General features: G+C 37.0%; 1 protein-coding gene across 1 annotated transcript in view; it reads left to right on the top strand.

The window, feature by feature from the left end:
- LOC106166632 (DNA (cytosine-5)-methyltransferase PliMCI) overlaps positions 1-19436 on the top strand; it is a 111090-nt gene that overhangs the window by 36204 nt on the left and 55450 nt on the right. The window contains exons 12-22 of the mRNA XM_087009113.1: positions 64-167; positions 3881-4055; positions 4443-4540; positions 5077-5152; positions 11063-11125; positions 12032-12115; positions 12736-12857; positions 13305-13410; positions 13767-13879; positions 16905-17016; positions 17216-17401. Coding sequence (XP_086865239.1) covers positions 64-167; positions 3881-4055; positions 4443-4540; positions 5077-5152; positions 11063-11125; positions 12032-12115; positions 12736-12857; positions 13305-13410; positions 13767-13879; positions 16905-17016; positions 17216-17401 — 1239 coding nt within the window. The remainder of the gene's footprint in view (positions 1-63; positions 168-3880; positions 4056-4442; positions 4541-5076; positions 5153-11062; positions 11126-12031; positions 12116-12735; positions 12858-13304; positions 13411-13766; positions 13880-16904; positions 17017-17215; positions 17402-19436) is intronic.

Raw genomic sequence — 19436 nt, 5'->3', positions numbered from 1 at the left:
GCCCTTAAAGGTAATGACCCATTTATTCCATGTGCTGACCTGCTATTCATGTCCTAATTCTAGGTTGAAAGCTATGACCAGGGTGCTGACTTTGATGAAAATACATTGCTCACCAACTCCTGCATGAGGGCACTCATCAAATTGGCTGGGGTAACACTGGGTAAAAGGTAAGCTGGATATATTCAGGCTGGCTGGATTACAGTTATTAGTACTACGTGTGTACACTGACGGTACTCCTGGTTTTAGTCCTGTCCCATCTTGTACAGCTCCTGCGACTCCACCAGCTCTGCAGGATAGCGTGGGACACGAGTCACCATTACTGCTTCTCCTAGACCGCAAGGGTCTGTGTCCCCATTTCTTGGATTTAGGTCACATATTATCTCAACTTGAACCCCCTGGTTTTTTACTCTGTCGGTGCATTGACCTGGGCATCACGCTTGTTGAAACAAACCCTTGTCAAAATTTTTGAAAATTCAATGAAAGATATCTCCCAAACTGAAGGAATTATAGGAAAAATTACTATAGAAGTCTGACTGAAAGTCATATGTGGAGATCCCAAACATGCCCTTTGATTTGACTTTTGACCTTTATTTCAAGGTCAAATGGGTCAAAATTTTCTAAAAATGGTAATTTCTGAAAAAAATATTTGTTTGTGCTAATTTTTCAGAAACTACATAGACCTAAGCTTTCATATTTTATTGAGGGGTTACAATTAGGGACTCCTTTCATCTTTTTGAGTTTGGGGTCAATCGGTGCATTTTCACAGGAGTAGCAGCCATAAGATGCCGAAACTGAAAACTCTCTTATTCAGGAACCCTAAATGCTGGAGACCTTTTATTTTTTGCATTTTGTAGAGCTTGTCAAGCATAACACTGAAAGTGGTGCCCGTTTTTGTTGTCCATATGGTTTACGAGTTGTGCTTCATCAAAAAGTTCAAGGTGGTGATGAAAATAAAATGTGAAATGCGGTAAAATGCCAGGAAATATTGAACGCCGGGGAAAAGATAGCATAAGGCTTGGCGAGGGACAAACAACTTCTGGTCAAAATGACAGAATTCCATAATATTCGAACTTCTGGAATTTATCAGCACCTTCCATTTCATTTTGACCAAAACAATCTTTTCGTTATTTCAATTAATCTCTTCTGTACGTAATTTATGGCACATTACTGCAACTCCAAAATTATCAAATTTTAGTCCCTTTTATTTTCAAAACTGGCAGAAATAGACCCATAGTTACTTAAACTTGAACAGGAAGATATATACTGGCAATCTAAATTTGACCTAGAAATTGACCTTTGACCTACTTTTCATGAAACAGCTGGCTTTGCAAATTTTCCATCCCGTGTATCTCCAAAACTGGCAGAGATATGTCCAAAGTTACAATAGAACTTGAATAGGAAGATATATACTGGCAATCTAAATGTGACCTTGAAATTGACCCTTGACATACTTTCACTATGAACTGAACTTTGCAACATTTTAGTCCCTTACATCTCCAAAACTGTCAGAGATAGGTCCATAGTTACTTTTGAACTTGAATAGGAAATCGTATACTGGCAATATAACCAATCTTGAAATTGGCTTGTGAAGCACACTTCACAAATTTGGATTTAAACTACTTTTCCTCATGATTTTGTTTTAAATGGTAATTTTCCACAAAAATATTGAGAACTCTTGTTTACTGCATTTTGCAGAGCTTGTCAAGCAAAACACTGGAGGTAGTGTCTCTTTTTTTGATTTTCCATACGAATGTACTTATTCCAGCTGGTGGTACAATACCTGGATCCTCTAGTTCAACTATTAAATTAGATTGGAAATATTATATACAGGCTGTGTGATATGCGCCTGAACATATTCCAATCATCAGTATCTGTCTGCATCACAGTAGCATGCATGATCTCAAGAATTTTCTTGTCTCTGCAATAACAAAATGTTACTTTTTTGTTTCATATGCAGAGATTAATTGTCAATTAAGTTTTAAAAAATGGGTATGGACAAACACCATTCACACACTCGTTCAAAGTATGAAAAATATTATAATTACAAATATTATATAGACTTTTATTTATGTTTCAGATAATGTTAATGAGATAAAATTATCAGATGTTTTAGTTTTTCTTATGGACATCTGTAAGGAAGAGAAATGTAGTAGTGTAGTGGAGATGTAATAATGGCATTTAGAATAGTAGCTGCAGGGGAGTCACTTACATGTAGATGATTTTTCAATGAAGCTATGTTTCTGATGTGAAACATGCATGACTTGGAAATTTGCAATATTTGCTTGTCTATAGGCAGAGGTGTCCAGGTATCTGTCCAGAGGTGCTCTGCATGAGAGTATTGACCACACTTTCAATGATCTTGATACTGGGGGTTTCTGCATTGTGTTTGTTATGAGGCTGTGTGATGACCAGTATTTTGTTTTGCTGTCATACATCATTAATTTGTTCTTTACCATCGAAGCCCTGAGATCAGGAATACAACACGTTGATATTTATATCATACACAGGGCTAGACACTAACTTTTATGAGCACCTGTCCTTCGGACAGGTGCTCATAAATTTGACCTGTCCGATTTTCAATCCAACCTGTCCACAAAACCAATAATTTTTTTCTATTCATACGTTTGAACTTTGTCAATTTATATGTGTGGTCATACATTTAAATTAATGTATATATTACCAAAACATTCAATCATATGAGCCCCGAAAATGCAGAAGTGAATCTATGTTCAGATTAAAATTTGTTTTTTCATACTTGTGAACTCCTGAAGATTTAATCTTGCATTTAAGTCTGATAATTCACATCAGGGCTTCTCCTAGGATTTGGGGTACAGGGTCTACTAATTGTAAGTCTGCAATTTGATAACAGATTCACATGAAGTTTAACCAAAGCTAAAAAAAAAACCCTGAGTGGGAAGTGGGGAGGGGGTACAGTACTGTTAAATTAATTTTATTAAAATATTCAAAATGTATAATATTTGAATAAATTACAATGAAAATCAAAGAAATTTTATAATACTTTACTTATATTTATGTTAACAATTTAACTTTTTAAGGGGTTATCACGTGTTTGATTTTTTAAACATATATGAACTAAATAAAATCAGTATAAAAAAGTTCCCCTTCTTTTTATTAAAATTCTCATATTTGTTATTACTAATTTCTTCCTTACATCAATATCACACTGGTATATGAGAGCAATGTTAATTTATCATATTCCAGCACTAAATTTTAAACTGTAAATAACAGAGGTGATGCTAGAGTCATTAAAAAAAAACATCATACAAAATTTCAGGTTATATTTTGGCAAATAAACAACATTTCAACAAGATCTTCAGCCCCAAAGATATCACTGTCTATAGTGAGCAGATAGCATACAACGTGTTTGATTGACAGGCAGTTTGTTGCCTTGACAACGAACTAGATATAGCCAGTTCATCCAGTCCAATCTGGCTCCAGCACAGTACTTGTGTAGTTTCTGTTTTAGGAAGTGTCTTTATTACTAAACCACGTAAATTTTTAACTAAATAAATGTTCAGTAGTGAACCTGATATGTGAATAAATTTTGTCTGCTGAAGTTCTGGAGGGTGTTCACTTTCATAATTTGGCGGTAAGTTTGCTCAGACTTCGTTTTGCGACTGCATGTGTTTTGTGCCAAAAGTAGGTCACTCTTTTTCAATGTCGTCTAGGAAGAGGCAAAAAGACGTTAGTATGCAACAAAAAATGATTTTTAAAAGATTTTTGCTCCAAATTTCTCATAAAGCATGACCTGTCTGTTGGACAGCCAACCCTGCAACTTCACCTGTCCGAACTGAATTTTTACCTGTCCCGGACAGGCGCTAATGGTGAGCCCTGATACATCATATTGAAAAATTTTCAGGAGAGCATTAAGAAAGGAGGTCCGTGGGGCTAAGGCAGTGAAGGACAAATCAGCACACACGCTGGCTGCGGTGACCCCCCTGGTTAGGAACATATTTGACAGTATGTTTGATGGCCAGATAGATGAGAAAGGAACTGCAGTAGATATAAGGAGACAAAGGTGTGGAATTTGTGAGGTAAGTCCTTACAACTGGTTTGCAATATTCTAGTGTTCTTGCACTACAGATGTTGGAAAGTTTTAAATTTAAAAACTAAACAAATCATTAAATATTTAAACCATGCATGACATGCATAAAATTAAAGGGTTAAAAAGGAATGCGCGTGAGGAATTTAAATTCAGGATATAGTTGCTCAAATGGCTGTAAACAATGTGAAACATTACTTACATTTACTATTTAATTCTAAATTAATCTTAGTAAAGCGTTTTATATTTAGCAGTGAGTTCTTGAGACGTGTTCCATATTTTAGTCAATTCCACTCCTGTCTTTGGTTTATGTTTGGATTTTATTTCATTACATTACATTGTACAGATGAATAATGAAGATATGTTGTTTTTGTGGTAGGTTTGTCAGCAGCCTGACTGTGGGAAGTGTATGGCTTGTAGAGATATGACCAAGTTTGGAGGTTCAGGCAGAAGTAAACAAGCATGTCAGAAAAGACGGTATGATTGTGTGATGTAAATAAGACATCAATTGATATGTGTGATGGCCAATACATAGATTAATTACCCATCTGTTAATGAATTAAAGTAGAACAACACTTTGTCAGACCTTATTATGAAAAAAATTGCAGTCATTATCTGTGGTGGTAACCCTTCAGTTCTACCCTCATTAATATCTGAAGTGATAAAAATGATAAGAAAACACCTGCAGGTGACTATACATTATATTTATTTTTTAATTTTAAGAGTCCTGAAAGTAACTAAATGCTCCTTAACACATATCCCATTAAAAGAAAAGAAAATAATAACTTGAGCAAAAATGTTCTTTAGCTTGGTAGTTGGATCATATATGAAAACAATTCAACACAAGCTGAAAATAATTTCATAGCACCCATAGCTTGCAGCCAACCTACATATAGACTTGGCCCTCATCAGACTGATGTGAGTTATTACTCACTGCTAGGTAATATAACGGCCAAGGTTCACCTCTGCTTTGGTGTCTTATGAATTAAAAGAACAATGCAAATTATTTCCAGATGTCCCAATATGGCCGTAAAGGCAGCAGATGAAGATGATTTGTTAGAGGAAGGAAATGATGATACATTGGACACTGTGAGTATGCATGATAATAATTATGTAAATGTCAACATCTCGTAATGTTTTGTAATATTGCACAGATGGTATCGTTTATAATAATGGCAGATTTATATCACCTAATTAAAAAAAAGCATATCAGTCGCAATGTCCGTACTATTGGACGACAGAGCATTTAAAACTACACTATAGCTAATAAGTCCCCGGTCACTTTAATAGCACACGCTGTCTACATCAGACGCGCTAATGCGCACGTCCCCGACAGTGTTAATGATAGGGGGATTACTATGGACAGCGCATGTTGCTCACAGCAGTAGGCACTGCCGCCGAAGTTAAACCGGTAATTAAGTCTTTAACTTGACTAAACATGTTTTGCTTTGTAACTTGCGTCCTTCAGTCTTGCTGTTGCGGAAGCGCCGGCGGGACATTTCTCCACCTTGCCGATATTTATCCCGACTCTCGACTTTAAAAGTATTATTGGTTTTGATTTTATCAAAGTCTTATTATATCAGAAAACCTGCATATTTTCATACGTTAAGAGAATTATAGAAACTGTAGAAAAAGCTACTCGTACATCAGGGATAAAAAACAACACCTTGCAGCACTATTACCTATTATTCATCACCAGAAGTTACTGTTTCACTTTTTTCTCCCAAATTACAAAGTCTGATGACAACTGAAAGCCTTTAGCCATACCTCAGGGCAGTGGGAGTCTGGATTTGATTAAATGTAATAAAAGTATATTTTGAAGAATTTTCCTAGCCTTCGGCAATTTCCGCAAAGCTTCGGCATGCGCGGCAATACAGAGCTGTCGATATCTGTCAGCGCGAACAATAGAATTGGTGGAACAACGGTTAACGTCGTTGAGTCGTCTGCAACCTAACCGACGGGAGTTCGTGTCCCTGTCGGTACTTTTGAAGATTTTGAAATTGTCATTATTATAAATATCTATTAATATATAAAACAGTCGTGGCTAATTGTTTTTGCAACGGAAAGCACAGTAGGAAGGTTTGTTGTTATTGTTAAAGTTATTATAACTGGGGACATAAATTAGTATGCTAATCTCTTATCATGGTATAATGATTGATACGATGGGTATCAAATAGTTTTCCTTTGATATAAACAACAAAAGAGCGGCCTTCCAAATATCTTTGCTGAATGTTTATAACGTAGGTACTATTATGCGCAAAAATATTGATACATGACGCAAACGACATTTACTAATTTCGGTAATATCAATTTTAATTAAAATAAAATTTAATTGAAATTAAAATTAAAATTTGTCTAAACGTGCATATTACCATTCACCTTGTTTAAAGGGTTCGCAACACTTTACATTCTAATACATTTTGCCAATTTTCATGTTTGCTAGTTTATTTTGATTTGAGAGAAAGCGAGAGGAGACCCTGTACTAGGGCCGCAAATTAATTATGAGTATTTTTCTTCAGTGCAAGAGACTGTGTAATGAAAAACCAATCTGTAACTCTGGTATAGGGTGGCCTTGTGTGTGTAATAATATACAAGTAGGGGCAGGGGTACAGTTTTATAGTACAAATAGTCATTTTATACATCTTATTGATCTCATCGTCGGGTCATTGTTTACAATAGCGCTTTGTCGCTGTGCGTACCTTTTTGCATTTGAGTTAGACTCAGTCAGTAACAGCTGGTGATTTTGTCTTTTTTTGCGTTTCATTGACAATATTTTGGCCACCTAAGTAGGGAAATGTGGCTCTTTGTTTTGAAATGACATTTCCATTGTTCCTTTGAACATGCAAAAGTCAACACACTTACGTCAACATACTTACTTTGTAATACCAACCCAGGGGAAGAAACAAAAGCCTCATAAGGTGTCGTCATTCACACTGTAAAAGGTGTTAATTTCATGCTTCTATTGTTTGCCCATGAATCATCATGACACATTTGTAGGGTTGCCAGATCACTGGCGCTTCATTCAATTCTCTATATCTGCCCTGCAGCCTGGGATGAGTGATACTTGACTGATCTTTGTTTACATCTGGGGATTTCTTTATAATTCGATCAGTGTGCATAAATTATGATATTTTCCATCAGGAAAAATACGTGATAATGTTACGATTCTTATTTTACGGATACATAATTACAAAAATTAATTCCTGATTTAATACCCCCTATTTCAGTGCCTATTCCTGGCTGCGTTAATTATGGGGGGTTGGAAAGTAATCCGTTAGAACGCAGGAGTGATGATTGCTACTCTTACCAACGGTGCATCACCGATCAACTAATCTCAGCCACCTGAAGCAGAATCACCAACAAAAGACAAATTGGACTACATCTGCCTTCTTGTTGAGACATCTTATGTAAAAAAGGCGATAACGGTCAAAACATACGTGCTTCGTGGTTTATTAAATGTTCATCGTATTTTTTCGTTCGTTATTCTTATGAGTTAAGCAGCTTCACCTCCGTGACACCCTTTTTATTTATTTAAACCATTGTTAGATAAACCATGGGTTTCACTCCAGATTTCACGATCGAGCAGCTGATCATGAGGAGAGTGTAGCATGCTATAGTAAACTACCCCAAATATATATACAACACCTCCAGGGTTTCACGATCGAGCAAGTGATCATGAGGAGAGAGTGTAGCAGAGAACTTCATTAATGGTCGTCATAATTGGTGGTTGCCTTGGGAAAATGAGTTACATGATTACATAATACAGATACATAATAACATAAGATTAATACTAAAATTTTCCCTGATACAAAAACCCCTATTTGAGCGCTTATTCCTGACTGCGTTAATTACGGGTGATTAGAAAGTAATCTATGAGGACGCAGGAGCGATGATCGCTACTCTTACCAACGGTAAATCACCGATTTACTTGACTCCGCTACTTCGAGCAAAATCACACACCACCAAAAGACAAATTAGACCACGTTCGTCCTCTTATTAAAACAAAGAATGTAAAAATGTGATGTCGGTCAAAGAAGAGGCCTAGACTACGTGCTTCATGGTTTATTAGATAGGCCTATTCATTGGATTTTTTTATTTCATTATTATAGCTTCACCTCGCGAGACCCTTTTTTATATATTTAAAACACAGCACCCCACTGGTTTCGCGATCATGAAGAAAGGGAGTGTAGCAAAGAACCTCATTAATGGTCGTAATAATAGGTGGTTGCATTGTAGGCCTAACCTTGTTCATTTTAGTCGACAGACTAAGCTAGAAGAAAGAAAAGATCATTATCGCCTCTCTTTACTTAGGAACAATAAGGATGGCTAGTGGCAGCATTTATAAGTTCTTTTATTTAGAAACTTTCTGATCCTTTGTCTGGGACTGCGTCCGAGAAACGGCGATAACGACAGAGACGTCCTCGAACATTTTGGACTCAGTGCAAATAAAAAAAAATCCGTTAAGAAGTAGCCTTTAAATGTCCTGGCAAATAATTTTGCGATGGCTCAGAGAGTTCTAGAATGAATGACAAGCAACGACATTAGGGTTAATAATAGGCCTAGACTAAAAACTATCAGAGTGTAGGCCTGTCTTACTTCATTTCTAAGGCCATCTTGTGATACGAGTCATGCTACACTACAAAAGAGGGGGTAGCAGTGGATGATTTAATACAGGGATACCATCGATAGTATATCAATAGAAAATCGCAATCCTCAAATGTTTTTTAATTCATTAAATATAAACGGTCTTTTCTCGTACAATGGGTCTAGTATAGTTGTATTGGCCTATCAGTTGGAAACACGTGGTTCGTCTACATATTGCAAATGGCGGAGGTGCCGTGGTAGTTATTGTCGTAAAATTAGCTGGATACGGTGCACGTGAGAAAATTATTCATTAAATTTAGTTTTCGAGCGTCAGCTTAATCTGGTAAAATGCGAGACGAAAAAAATGATAGATAGAGCCTTATGACCCACTGTAGAATGATGCCGAATAATACATCAACGACGTAGTTTATCGGCAGATAAACGTGTTTCCATTCTCGGCTGACTGAGGAAAGGTTTGAGAGAGCATTTAAAGAAGAGGCGGTCGAACCAATAGTGAGTAGGAAGTGTGCTGCAATCAAGACGAACAATACCGATCATAAGTGGACAGCTATTAACCCCTAATTAACCCCGGGTTACGCGCTGCTGTGTTGACTCCTTGCTGGGAAGGGGTAGCGGCCTCCTACTGCTGTGCGTAATCAAACATTGTCTTCTAACATGCGGCTACACGACGGTTGCATTGTATTAATAAAGTAATACCTATTCATAAGGAAGGGGGCGGATGGTAATCTTACGAGAATTAAATCAGTTATCGATCATACGCGTACCAATAGTCGTGTTTTTTTTTTAGCTATACGGTATGTCCAGGTCCATTTTTCAGGGCTTTTAGCCTCTGAATTGCTCTAGTGAGAAAAAGTAGTGTATGCATTGATACTTGTATGTTTTGCCCTGAACAAGCATTTTCTAGCCTCCTTGCAAAATGCTAGGTTTTATATCCACCGCTTTGTCCTACTTTTTACAGCAAATCCATAGTCTACCGGAACTTAGTTAATTGTTTTGAACTCAAATAGAATATCCACACTTTTTGACAAGTTGCAGAAGAGTGAGATCTGCTTAAGAATTTCCCAACATGCCTTGTCATTTAATCCTCCACATCGTCTCATTATGGGTAAGATTTGAAGATAGCAGATCATTCTGTAAAGGAGGCTGCACGCCATTGCTTGGGAGCAAATGTAGGCCAAACATGATGCAACATTGCCAGTGCTTGAGGTATTCCCCAAACATCTAGCAGTGGTCTAATAATTAATGTGTAAATACATAATAGTTCATTGCTACATTGATAAGCTAGCTCATTTTAGTTACGTTATGCAGTTGCTGTAAGTAGTAGCTGGCTAGATTTTAAAGGGGAATACAAGTCTCTGGGGACCTAAATTCAATAAAATCCGACCCCCCTCTTCTCTCTAGATCTGCCCACTGTTGATGTAAGCAACCTACGCACATAAGCGCACATGGCGTAGGTTGCTTACATTAACAGAATCGAAACATTACAGGAATTGAAGCGTATTATTCGATCGTTTAAAGCATACATTGTGCCTTTATTGTCCAAAGGCCTTACTGTCAGCAAATCAGGTAATACTATAGAAAATGTACGTTTGCAAATAAATGCCGAAATAAGCCTTACAGTATTTTATTTCAATTTTTTAATATAGTTAGTTTTCCTGGTTTCAGCTGTGTCCATGATATGAGTAGCCACTTTTAAATAATCATTTAAAAATAGTCCAAGCACTAAAAGGAAGATATGTTTTACATAATCAAAATGCACGAAAGCCCATGATAATGTGTTCCATTTTTTGTATCGTTAAGTGCTTTATTTGCAAGGTAAACATGTTGTACCCATGCAAAGGCATAACACGCCAATGTCAGAGAGTTCAGGCAATGACGTCACGACTGGATAATAACCCCCCAAAATTAGGCTTACGCTCACAGTGGGTAAAACGTGATGGGCAGATCTAGAGGGAAGAGGGGGGTCGGATTTGATTGAATTTAGGTCCCCAGAGACTTGTATTCCCCTTTAAGTAAATTTTGATGTATGTGAAATGTGCTTCTCTCAACTTCCAGCATAGATTGCATATATTCTGATCATTGTGTCTGTCCACATAGAGATAGTTTATGTCAGACATAATGTCAGTCTGGTGTCTAAATTTTTTTGCGAACACTAGGGATTCCTTGATTTCCTTTGAGTAGTATATATACATAATACAAGAGTGAAAGTTTTCAGGATTATTCTTGATATCAGGATTTTCAGTTTTTATTTCAATTGTTTTTCTTCTTAAAATGTAGTCTAAATGCAATTACAAATTGCAAGCTATGTTTTCAGGATTTTCAGGTTTTACAACTTTCGCCCATGCATTTATGGATTAAATGCTTCTCATTGTATTTTGACCATGTTTTTTTCAGGAGAGAAAAGCTGTTGAACCTTCCACTCCAAAGAAGAAGCACAAATTGAGCAAGAAACAGAAGGTTTGTAAGTGTGAGATAGTAGATTTACCTAGAGCAATGTATGTCAAGAGAGTGGCAGTGTATCATTTGATGAACATACTCGGTGTAAGTGCTCCCATTTCACTGAAAAACGCTCTTAAAACTGGATTAAGCCACAGTCACATATTGATTTTCAGTATGTATTGAACACAGTTTAAATATAAAGATTATAGCCTTCGACAAGAAAGTTCCATTTTTAATACCATTAGTTAAATGGTTTGCCTGTGGAGAGCATTATGCAAAAAAGAATTGAACAGATTTTGATAAAAAATTCAGGATAGGTCAAAATGGGTCAAGGAGTAAATGATTATGTTTTGGTGATGATCCATTAATTAATCAGTTTATTTATTTATGTACAGATTTTGATGAAACGGGTCAGAAATGATTAATAATAAATGATTAGATTTGATTTAGATTTGTTGATGATCCATTAGTTGATTATTTGTCTTTGTGGAGGCTGTGCTCTGAGTGCTTTTCTAGTTTGTGATGTACGTTTTCTTTTTATAAAGAGACTGCGTGCATATATTCTGATCATTGTGTCTGTTCATGCCATTGCCATGGCTGATTGGCATATATTGTTAACTGTTTAACTGCCTTTTCATGTTTCTGTTTTATTTTAAAATGTACTGAGTTTTTATATACCAAAAAATATGATTATTTAAAAATATTACCATTATCAGATTAGTGTAGATCAAAGTCTTGTTTGCTTTGCTTTTTTCATGTAAATATGCAATATATGCCAGCATTGATGTCGATAGTCTGCTCTTACAAGTATCTTTCTTCATCAGCACAACTATTGCGTAACTCCAGATTTATCAGTTTTGATGAGAGTGATTGTTTGAGAGGCACAGATGTGAGTTTATAATCTTTGATTTTTTTATTGTGCAGTCTGCATTAGAATGGATGGGCAAGGCTATTAAAGTGGAGACCAAGAAATCATATTTTGAAGCTGTCCTGATAAATGATCAAAAGGTTAGTGAAGCAAAGTTATCAACCTTTTCTTTTCAGTTCACTTTTGTTTTCCCAAGAATAAAATTGTTTTTTTAAATGTTAGACAAATAAAATTTGCCAGATTTATTTACAGCACTTAAAGCATTTCACAATCCTTTCAATATTGTGACACAAATTTGATAAAAATGCTTTAGATGTTTTACAATGAGTGAAGAATAAGAAGCCGCATTTGTGAGTCGCATTAAATAATGTGAATGTTTTGTGCATCTTGGGGGAAATAAAAATTGTGACTTTCATAGATAACGAAAATAGCCAGTCAGACCCTTTTGTATCACCACAATTTAACTCCTGACCTTCTAACCACATTGACTGAAACATCGATATAGATCTACTGTCTCAATATTTTACCTCGTGGTTAAGATAAGTGCAAGAATTGATTGTATCTGCAAATTTAGTTGACTGATAATGTCAAAATGGCACATGTTGCAACTGGACATAAACAGAGACATTTGCACACACTGTCTCCTTGATTTAAGCTGATTTAAGTAATAGGACATGCCAGATAAAAGAACAGAGCAAACTGAGTGGGTGGGTATTCCATGACATTTGCTATTGGTTCATATTAAAATGTGATTTTCCAGGTTTCATGTGGAGATTTTATCTCTGTTAGTCCTGATGACCCCTCTGAGCCGCTCTACATTGCCAAGGTGGCCTACTTGTTTGAGGAGGGAGGAGACAAGATGTGCCATGCTTGGTGGTTTAAGTTAGTACAGCACAACTATTATTGTGTAGAGAAGTAGTCAAACCTGACATAAGGGTGGAAAAATTATGTTATACATTGTGATATAAGATGGTACTCATTACAAACATGTACTCGACATAAAAAATAGGTATTTTCAAGCCATTCTTAAACATATTAAACGGTTTCATAAATCAACAACTTGGATGAAGATTTATTTTCTGGTGCTTGGGTTGATTAGAAGTGGAATGAAATCAGGTGATGTCCACTAGTCTAATAATAATTGCTTATGTACATTTGTTTGACTTCTATATTAGTTTTTACACTATGATGTAAAAAATATGAATAAATTGTTTAAACTTTATCTTTATAGAATTTATGAGTTTATTGTAAAACTGTAAAATAAATTATATTACATTTAACACTATCAGTTTTTCTTGGGGGGGTTTAATTTTTTGTCTGTATTTGTAGGCGTGCCACTGAGACTGTGCTTGGAGAGACGGCAGATCCACTGGAGGTACTTCAGGTTAACGAGTGTGAGAACATTCAGCTGGAATTTGTGGTCTCCAAAATACAGGTTAACTCTGTTTCATTTTGGAAAGTTAATTCAAATGTTAGGGACAGTCTGATATGAATGTTAAGTGATAGCAATTCTGATAGCAAATAGCATGCAAAAATTAAAAAAAACCTCATTTGAACATACACATGTATACCCATGGACACTGCATTGTATCTCAAAGAAATGAAATTCTAAGATTTTTTTTTTATGAAACAGTTGGAATTGACATAAAATCTTGTGCAAGACAAAATAAATTAAAAAAGAAAAGGCGGGCATGACACTTTTTCTATGAATGTTTATACCAGTGCTGTGTATTGAAATGCTTTTGCTGTTTTGGAATACTTGATAATCAATGTAGATATCTCTTCCTTCAGGTGCTGTTTAAAGCTCCACTTCCTGACTGGTCTATGAGAGGGGGAATTGAGGAATTTGATTCTGATAATGTTGTTAAAGAAGAAGACGGAAAGACATTTTTCTATCAAAAATGGTAAGACTTTGTTAGTACCACAAACTTGAGTGCTGAGTACTCATAGAAGGCATTCCCAGAGATCTAGATCGATCCAACTAAATCGACCTGACCCCCTGGGTGTTCACGCAAATTACAATTAGCCGACCACGCACGGAAATTAATTACCCCCTTACAGCTTGTAGTAGGCGGGACGGACATTTAAGCCGGATTATCTAATAGTAATCTAGCTTGAGACTCTCCACGTGGATAGATCGATCTAAAATCTATGGGAATGCACCCATAGTTTTAGTCCCAACCTGTCTTGTATACCGGTTGTGCTGGCTCTGCACAAGAAGGATGTTGTCTTATGGACAGCAAGTTGATAGAAATTTAGTGAGACTCCACAGGGAGATAGATCGATCCAGATGGATTGATTTGGGCATGGGAATCCAGTCAAAGTCGCGCTTATCTTTTACCAGCTTGTATCATGAGAAGTGGCATCATGGTTTGGGCTCCAAAACATCCAATCCTTTGTACCTGCAGTTAAACTCCACAAATTGACTGAACAGTAGCAGCTTGTCTGCTTCCAAATCATAGCCATTCTTTAGCTGGGCATCTAAAAGTTTCCCAGCAAACCCATGTGATGTATCTATAGTCTTTGAGCAACCTTCTGCTGTGTGCATAGAAGAAAGATATGAAGTGGACAAAGATTCTACATCTCCCATGCATTAAGGCCTTCCATGCTACATTGCAAGACCTGTTTGGAAGGTCACGTGAACCCCTTTTTTTCAGCAATTTTTCTTAAAGCCTAAGTTCAGATTTTATCATTGATAAAGCAAAATAATGCCTTTGTTTAATAAAAATCTGTAATTAGGGGATGCAGGGGATGCATTGACCAGAGCTTTGCCCTGCGCAACATCATCGAGCTGTGCCTATACATCAACTTTGTCGACTTCAAGAAAGCCTTTGACAGTGTGCACTGGGAGACATTGTGGAAAATACTGCTGTCATATGGTGTACCACCTAAGATCATCACTCTAATCAGCATGTTCTACAGCCAATTCCAATGCAGTGTTATCCTGGACAATACCCTGACGGAGTGGTTCCCAGTGGATTCAGGTATACGTCAAGGCTGTATCTTGTCCCCAATTCTCTTCCTTGTGACCATCGACTGGGTCATGAAGAAGACAACATCCGACAAACCCAGAGGCATCCAGTGGACTCTCCTATCCCAGCTAGAAGACCTTGACTTTGCTGATAACCTTGCCCTCCTGTCCTCCAAACACGGCCATCTCCAGGAGAAGACTGACCGTCTGAGTAGATTTGCTGCACAAGCGGGACTTGCCGTCAGCACCACCAAAACCCAGGTCATGGGTATCAACAACAGTATGACAGCACCTATCACCATCAGTGGGAAACCACTTGAGTCTGTCAACAACTTCACATATCTGGGCAGTCTAATCAGCAAAGACAACAGGGCTCAGAAGGACATCAGTTCAAGACTTGGCAAGGCCCAGAGTTCATTTGCCAGACTCCACACAATCTGGAAGTTGGAGCAGTACAGTTTGCACACCAAAGTCCATCTTTACAACAGCAGTGTGAAGTCTGTTCTACTCTACGGGTCTGAATGCTGGAGAGTTACAAAGTCTGACATGAGCAGAGTGGAGTCCTTCCATTACAGGTGTCTCTGCAGGATTTGCCGCATATTCTGGCCGAACAAGATCTCCAACCATGATCTGTACATACTGACAGGGAGCCAGAGTATTGTGGGGCAGATCAAGCGTTGGCGATTTCAATGGCTCGGCCATGTACTTTGGATGGACGAGAACCGAGTACCAAAGGTAGCTTTGAGATGGACACCACCTGGAAAAAGAAAGAGAGGAAGGCCCAAGACCACCTAGCGCCGAACAGTGATGGCAGAGCTGAGGGAGGGGGACCTTACATGGGGACAGGCCCAGCAAGTAGCCAGAGATAGGGCCAAATGGAAAGAAGTGACTGTGGCCTTATGTTCCATACGGGACAAAGAGGAATGATGATGATGAACTCAAAATGACAGCACAGGATTGTAGTCTATACACTTGTGGTCATCTGCCAATTTTCATTTAAAAATCTTGTTCAGGGATGAAGTTATGCCCCATACCTATTGCTATCTCACCTCAAAATAGAAAGGTGCTTAATTGACAATTAAACCTTTGAGTTGCGTATGCTTATACATTGCAACAAGAAATATAAACATCAATATTTTATATTTTTGAGGAGATTTTTATTGAGTTAAAGCCGCACAAGATTTTTTTTTAATAATTAGATGCAGGAAAAACCTCATTTTTGGTATCTGGATGGTAATAAGGGGTTGCAATTAAGAGATGGCTAGTGAAAACGGGTGCAAAGAATATAAATTAAAGATAAAAAATTATCACAATTATGTTTAATTATTGTATAAATATTTGGTATCAAAAAAAGTTGCTGAACAATATTTGGTATAATTTATTTAGGTGATATATTAGCTTAGCAGAGAAGACCTCGCATCGATATGCAGCTGACACTGTACAGTCCCATTGAGTAAAAAATTCCTTTGACATGTGTCTGGAAATTTATGGGGCTTTAAAATAAATGCTTTATTAATTCGTAAAGAGTAGGGGTAAAAAATACACATATGAATCTTTTGTAAAAATAGAAAGAGCCTTTTTATGCGAAACTGCTGATTTATACGCCCGAATGATATATTTATATCCAAGATGGCAGACCATTACAGATTGGGACAATTACTTTGTACATTTTAAAAACATAACAGTTATAGAGTATGTAAATGTATCTTTGAAACATTATAGAACTATTTTGCAAGATGAATTGACTTTTGAAATTTGATGAGTAAACAGATTTTTGCACTTATATTGGGATCTTATGTGGTAAGTGTTCTTCCCAAAATGCAGTGCGATGTTGATATTCACATTGCACTTTGAAATTTTAAAATAGCTTAGCTTTCAACTGAAGCATCAGGATTTTTCATGAAGTGTCTTTATAGTGTCCTAGCAGATTGAATCTTTTGAGTATTTGATGCTTCCAGGTATGACCCAGAGTTGGCAAGATTTGAAGACCCCCCTTTTGATTCTGATCCTAAAGTGGACAGTAAGCATAAGCATTGTGCTAGTTGCAGCAGACTCATGGAGTTGAGTAAGGTAAATAGTAAGTTGATACTAGTAAGGTTTTATGATCATAAAAATTGGTTATATTGCAAAACTGAATATATATCCCATGGTATGCTGTGATTATTGTTTGAAGAGGCGAGGTCTCCCAGTTACGGGAACTGTTATAGATAAACAATTAAATCTTTCCATATTTGACAGGTAATTACAATGTATATTTACAATATTTTAGAAAGAAAGACCAAAACCTTCTGACAGATTATCGTCAGAGAGTGACTCCTCCAGTCATATGTACTATGGCACTGTTAGCAGAGATGGGGTGGACTACAAGCTAGGAGATTCTGTATATCTCCTTCCAGAGGCATTCAAATTCAACTTAAAGGCTGCCAGTAAGAAATCCAAGCAAGAGAAAAAAGAGGTACATTTTTTGCACAATTGAAGATTATTATTAAGGTTTTTATGGTTGATCCAAGTTGTGTTACCCATTTTTTGTGCAAGTTGCATTTTCCCAATGGCCACAGGAGAACTTAAGTAAAAGTTGATTATTAAGCAATTGAGTGTATTGTACATTGGATCCAACCAAAAAGGAGAGAGATATGCCCATACTTACTATTGAACTTGAATTTGACCCTTGACCTACTTTACACCATGAACTGAACTGTGCAAGATTTTTGACCCTTGTATATCAAAAACTGGCAAAGAAATGCCCTATTGAAGTTAGGAAGTCCTGTATTTTGCAAAGGTGCTGTGACCTTGAATTTGGCATTTGACCAAAACTAGCAAAGGGATGCCCATAGTAAGTAATGAACTTGAGTAGGAAGTCATATATTGGCAATATTACTGCAACCTTGAAATAGACCTTAGACCTATTTTTCACGATGAACTGCTCCTTGCAATTTTTCTAGCCCTGATATCTCCAAAAATGTCAAAGATATGAGATGCTAAAATTCATAAACTAGCATAGCTTTTGCAAAAAAAGACAGATCAAGCTGATTTTGAACTCGGCCTTTATTACTTGTGAAAAATGTGCATTTGGTTTTTGAATTTATTGTACCACCAGCGTAGGCGCTGGCGGTACACATGGTTTTAGTCCCGACCCGTATGTTCCGCCGGCTCCTGCGGCTCCGCCGGCTCCTGCGGCTCCGCCGCCAAGTCACCGTTACCGCTTCTCCTCCTAGACGGTAAGGGCCTCCATACCCATCTCTTGGATTTAGGTCACCTATAATCTCAACTCGTTCCACGTAAAATTTGGGCTTTGTCGGTATTGGGGTCTAGGTGTGGCACTCATTGCAATGCACCCTTGTCCAAAAATGGCAAAATTAAATGCTAATTATCTCCCCTACGGAAGGAATTATGGGAAAAATTTCTACAGACAGCTTTCCAAAAGTCATATGTATAGATTTCAAATATGCCCTTGGATTTGACCTTTGACCTTTATTTCAAGGTCAAACGGGCCAAAGTTTTCAAAAAAACAAAATTTTTGCCGAAAAAAAAATTATTTGCGGTCTTATTCAGACACCACACAGACTTAACTAATAATATTAATGGAAAGTGTTACCCTTCGGGTCATCTTTCATCTCCGTGAATTTGGGGTCAATCGGTGCATTTTCATGGGAGTAGCGGCCATAAGATATCGAAACTGAAAACTGTCTCTCTTTCGAGAACCGTTAATGCTAGACACCCATTCTTTTTTGCATTTTGTAGAGCATGTAAAGCCCAACACTGGAGGTGGTCTCCGTTTTTTTGTATTCCATACGGTTTTCGAGTTACGCTGTATCAAAAAGTACATATTGGTGGTGAAAGCAAAATGTGCAGTACGGTAATGGATAATAAATTTTGAACTCTGGAAAAATAAAACATAAGGCTTGGCAAAGCAGACAACTTGTGGTCAAAAATGACATTATTTCATCAAATTTGAACTTCTGGAACTTCAGAGCACCTCCCATTTCAAGAATTTTGACCAAAATGACCTTTTCTTTATTTTAAATAATTTTTTCTGTAGGAAATTTATGGCACATTATGGTAACTCCAAAATTATACCATTTTGTCCCTTATATCTCCAAAACTGGCAGAGATAGCTCCATAGTTACTATTGAAGTTGAATAGGAAGTCATATACTGGCAATCTAAATGTGACCTTAAAAATGACCTTTGACCTACTTTTCACCATGAACTGAACTTTGCAAATTTTGCTTGCCTTTTATCTCCAAAACTGGCAGAGATAGGTCCATAGTCTCTATTGAACTTGAATAGGAAGTCATATACTGGCAATCTAAATGTGACCTTAAAATTGACCTTTGACCTACTTTTCACCATGAACTGAACTTTGCAAATTTTGCTTCCCTTTTATCTCCAAAACTGGCAGAGATAGGTCCATAGTCTCTATTGAACTTGAATAGGAAGTCATATACTGGCAATCTAAAAGTGACCTTAAAATTGACCTTTTACCTACTT

Source organism: Lingula anatina, chromosome 3 (assembly GCF_051362555.1).
Source record: "Lingula anatina isolate TDL-2025a chromosome 3, LinAna3.0, whole genome shotgun sequence".
Classification (NCBI taxonomy): domain Eukaryota; kingdom Metazoa; phylum Brachiopoda; class Lingulata; order Lingulida; family Lingulidae; genus Lingula; species Lingula anatina.
Note: the sequence above shows the minus strand (reverse complement) of the source record. Positions and strands in the feature narration are given on the sequence as shown.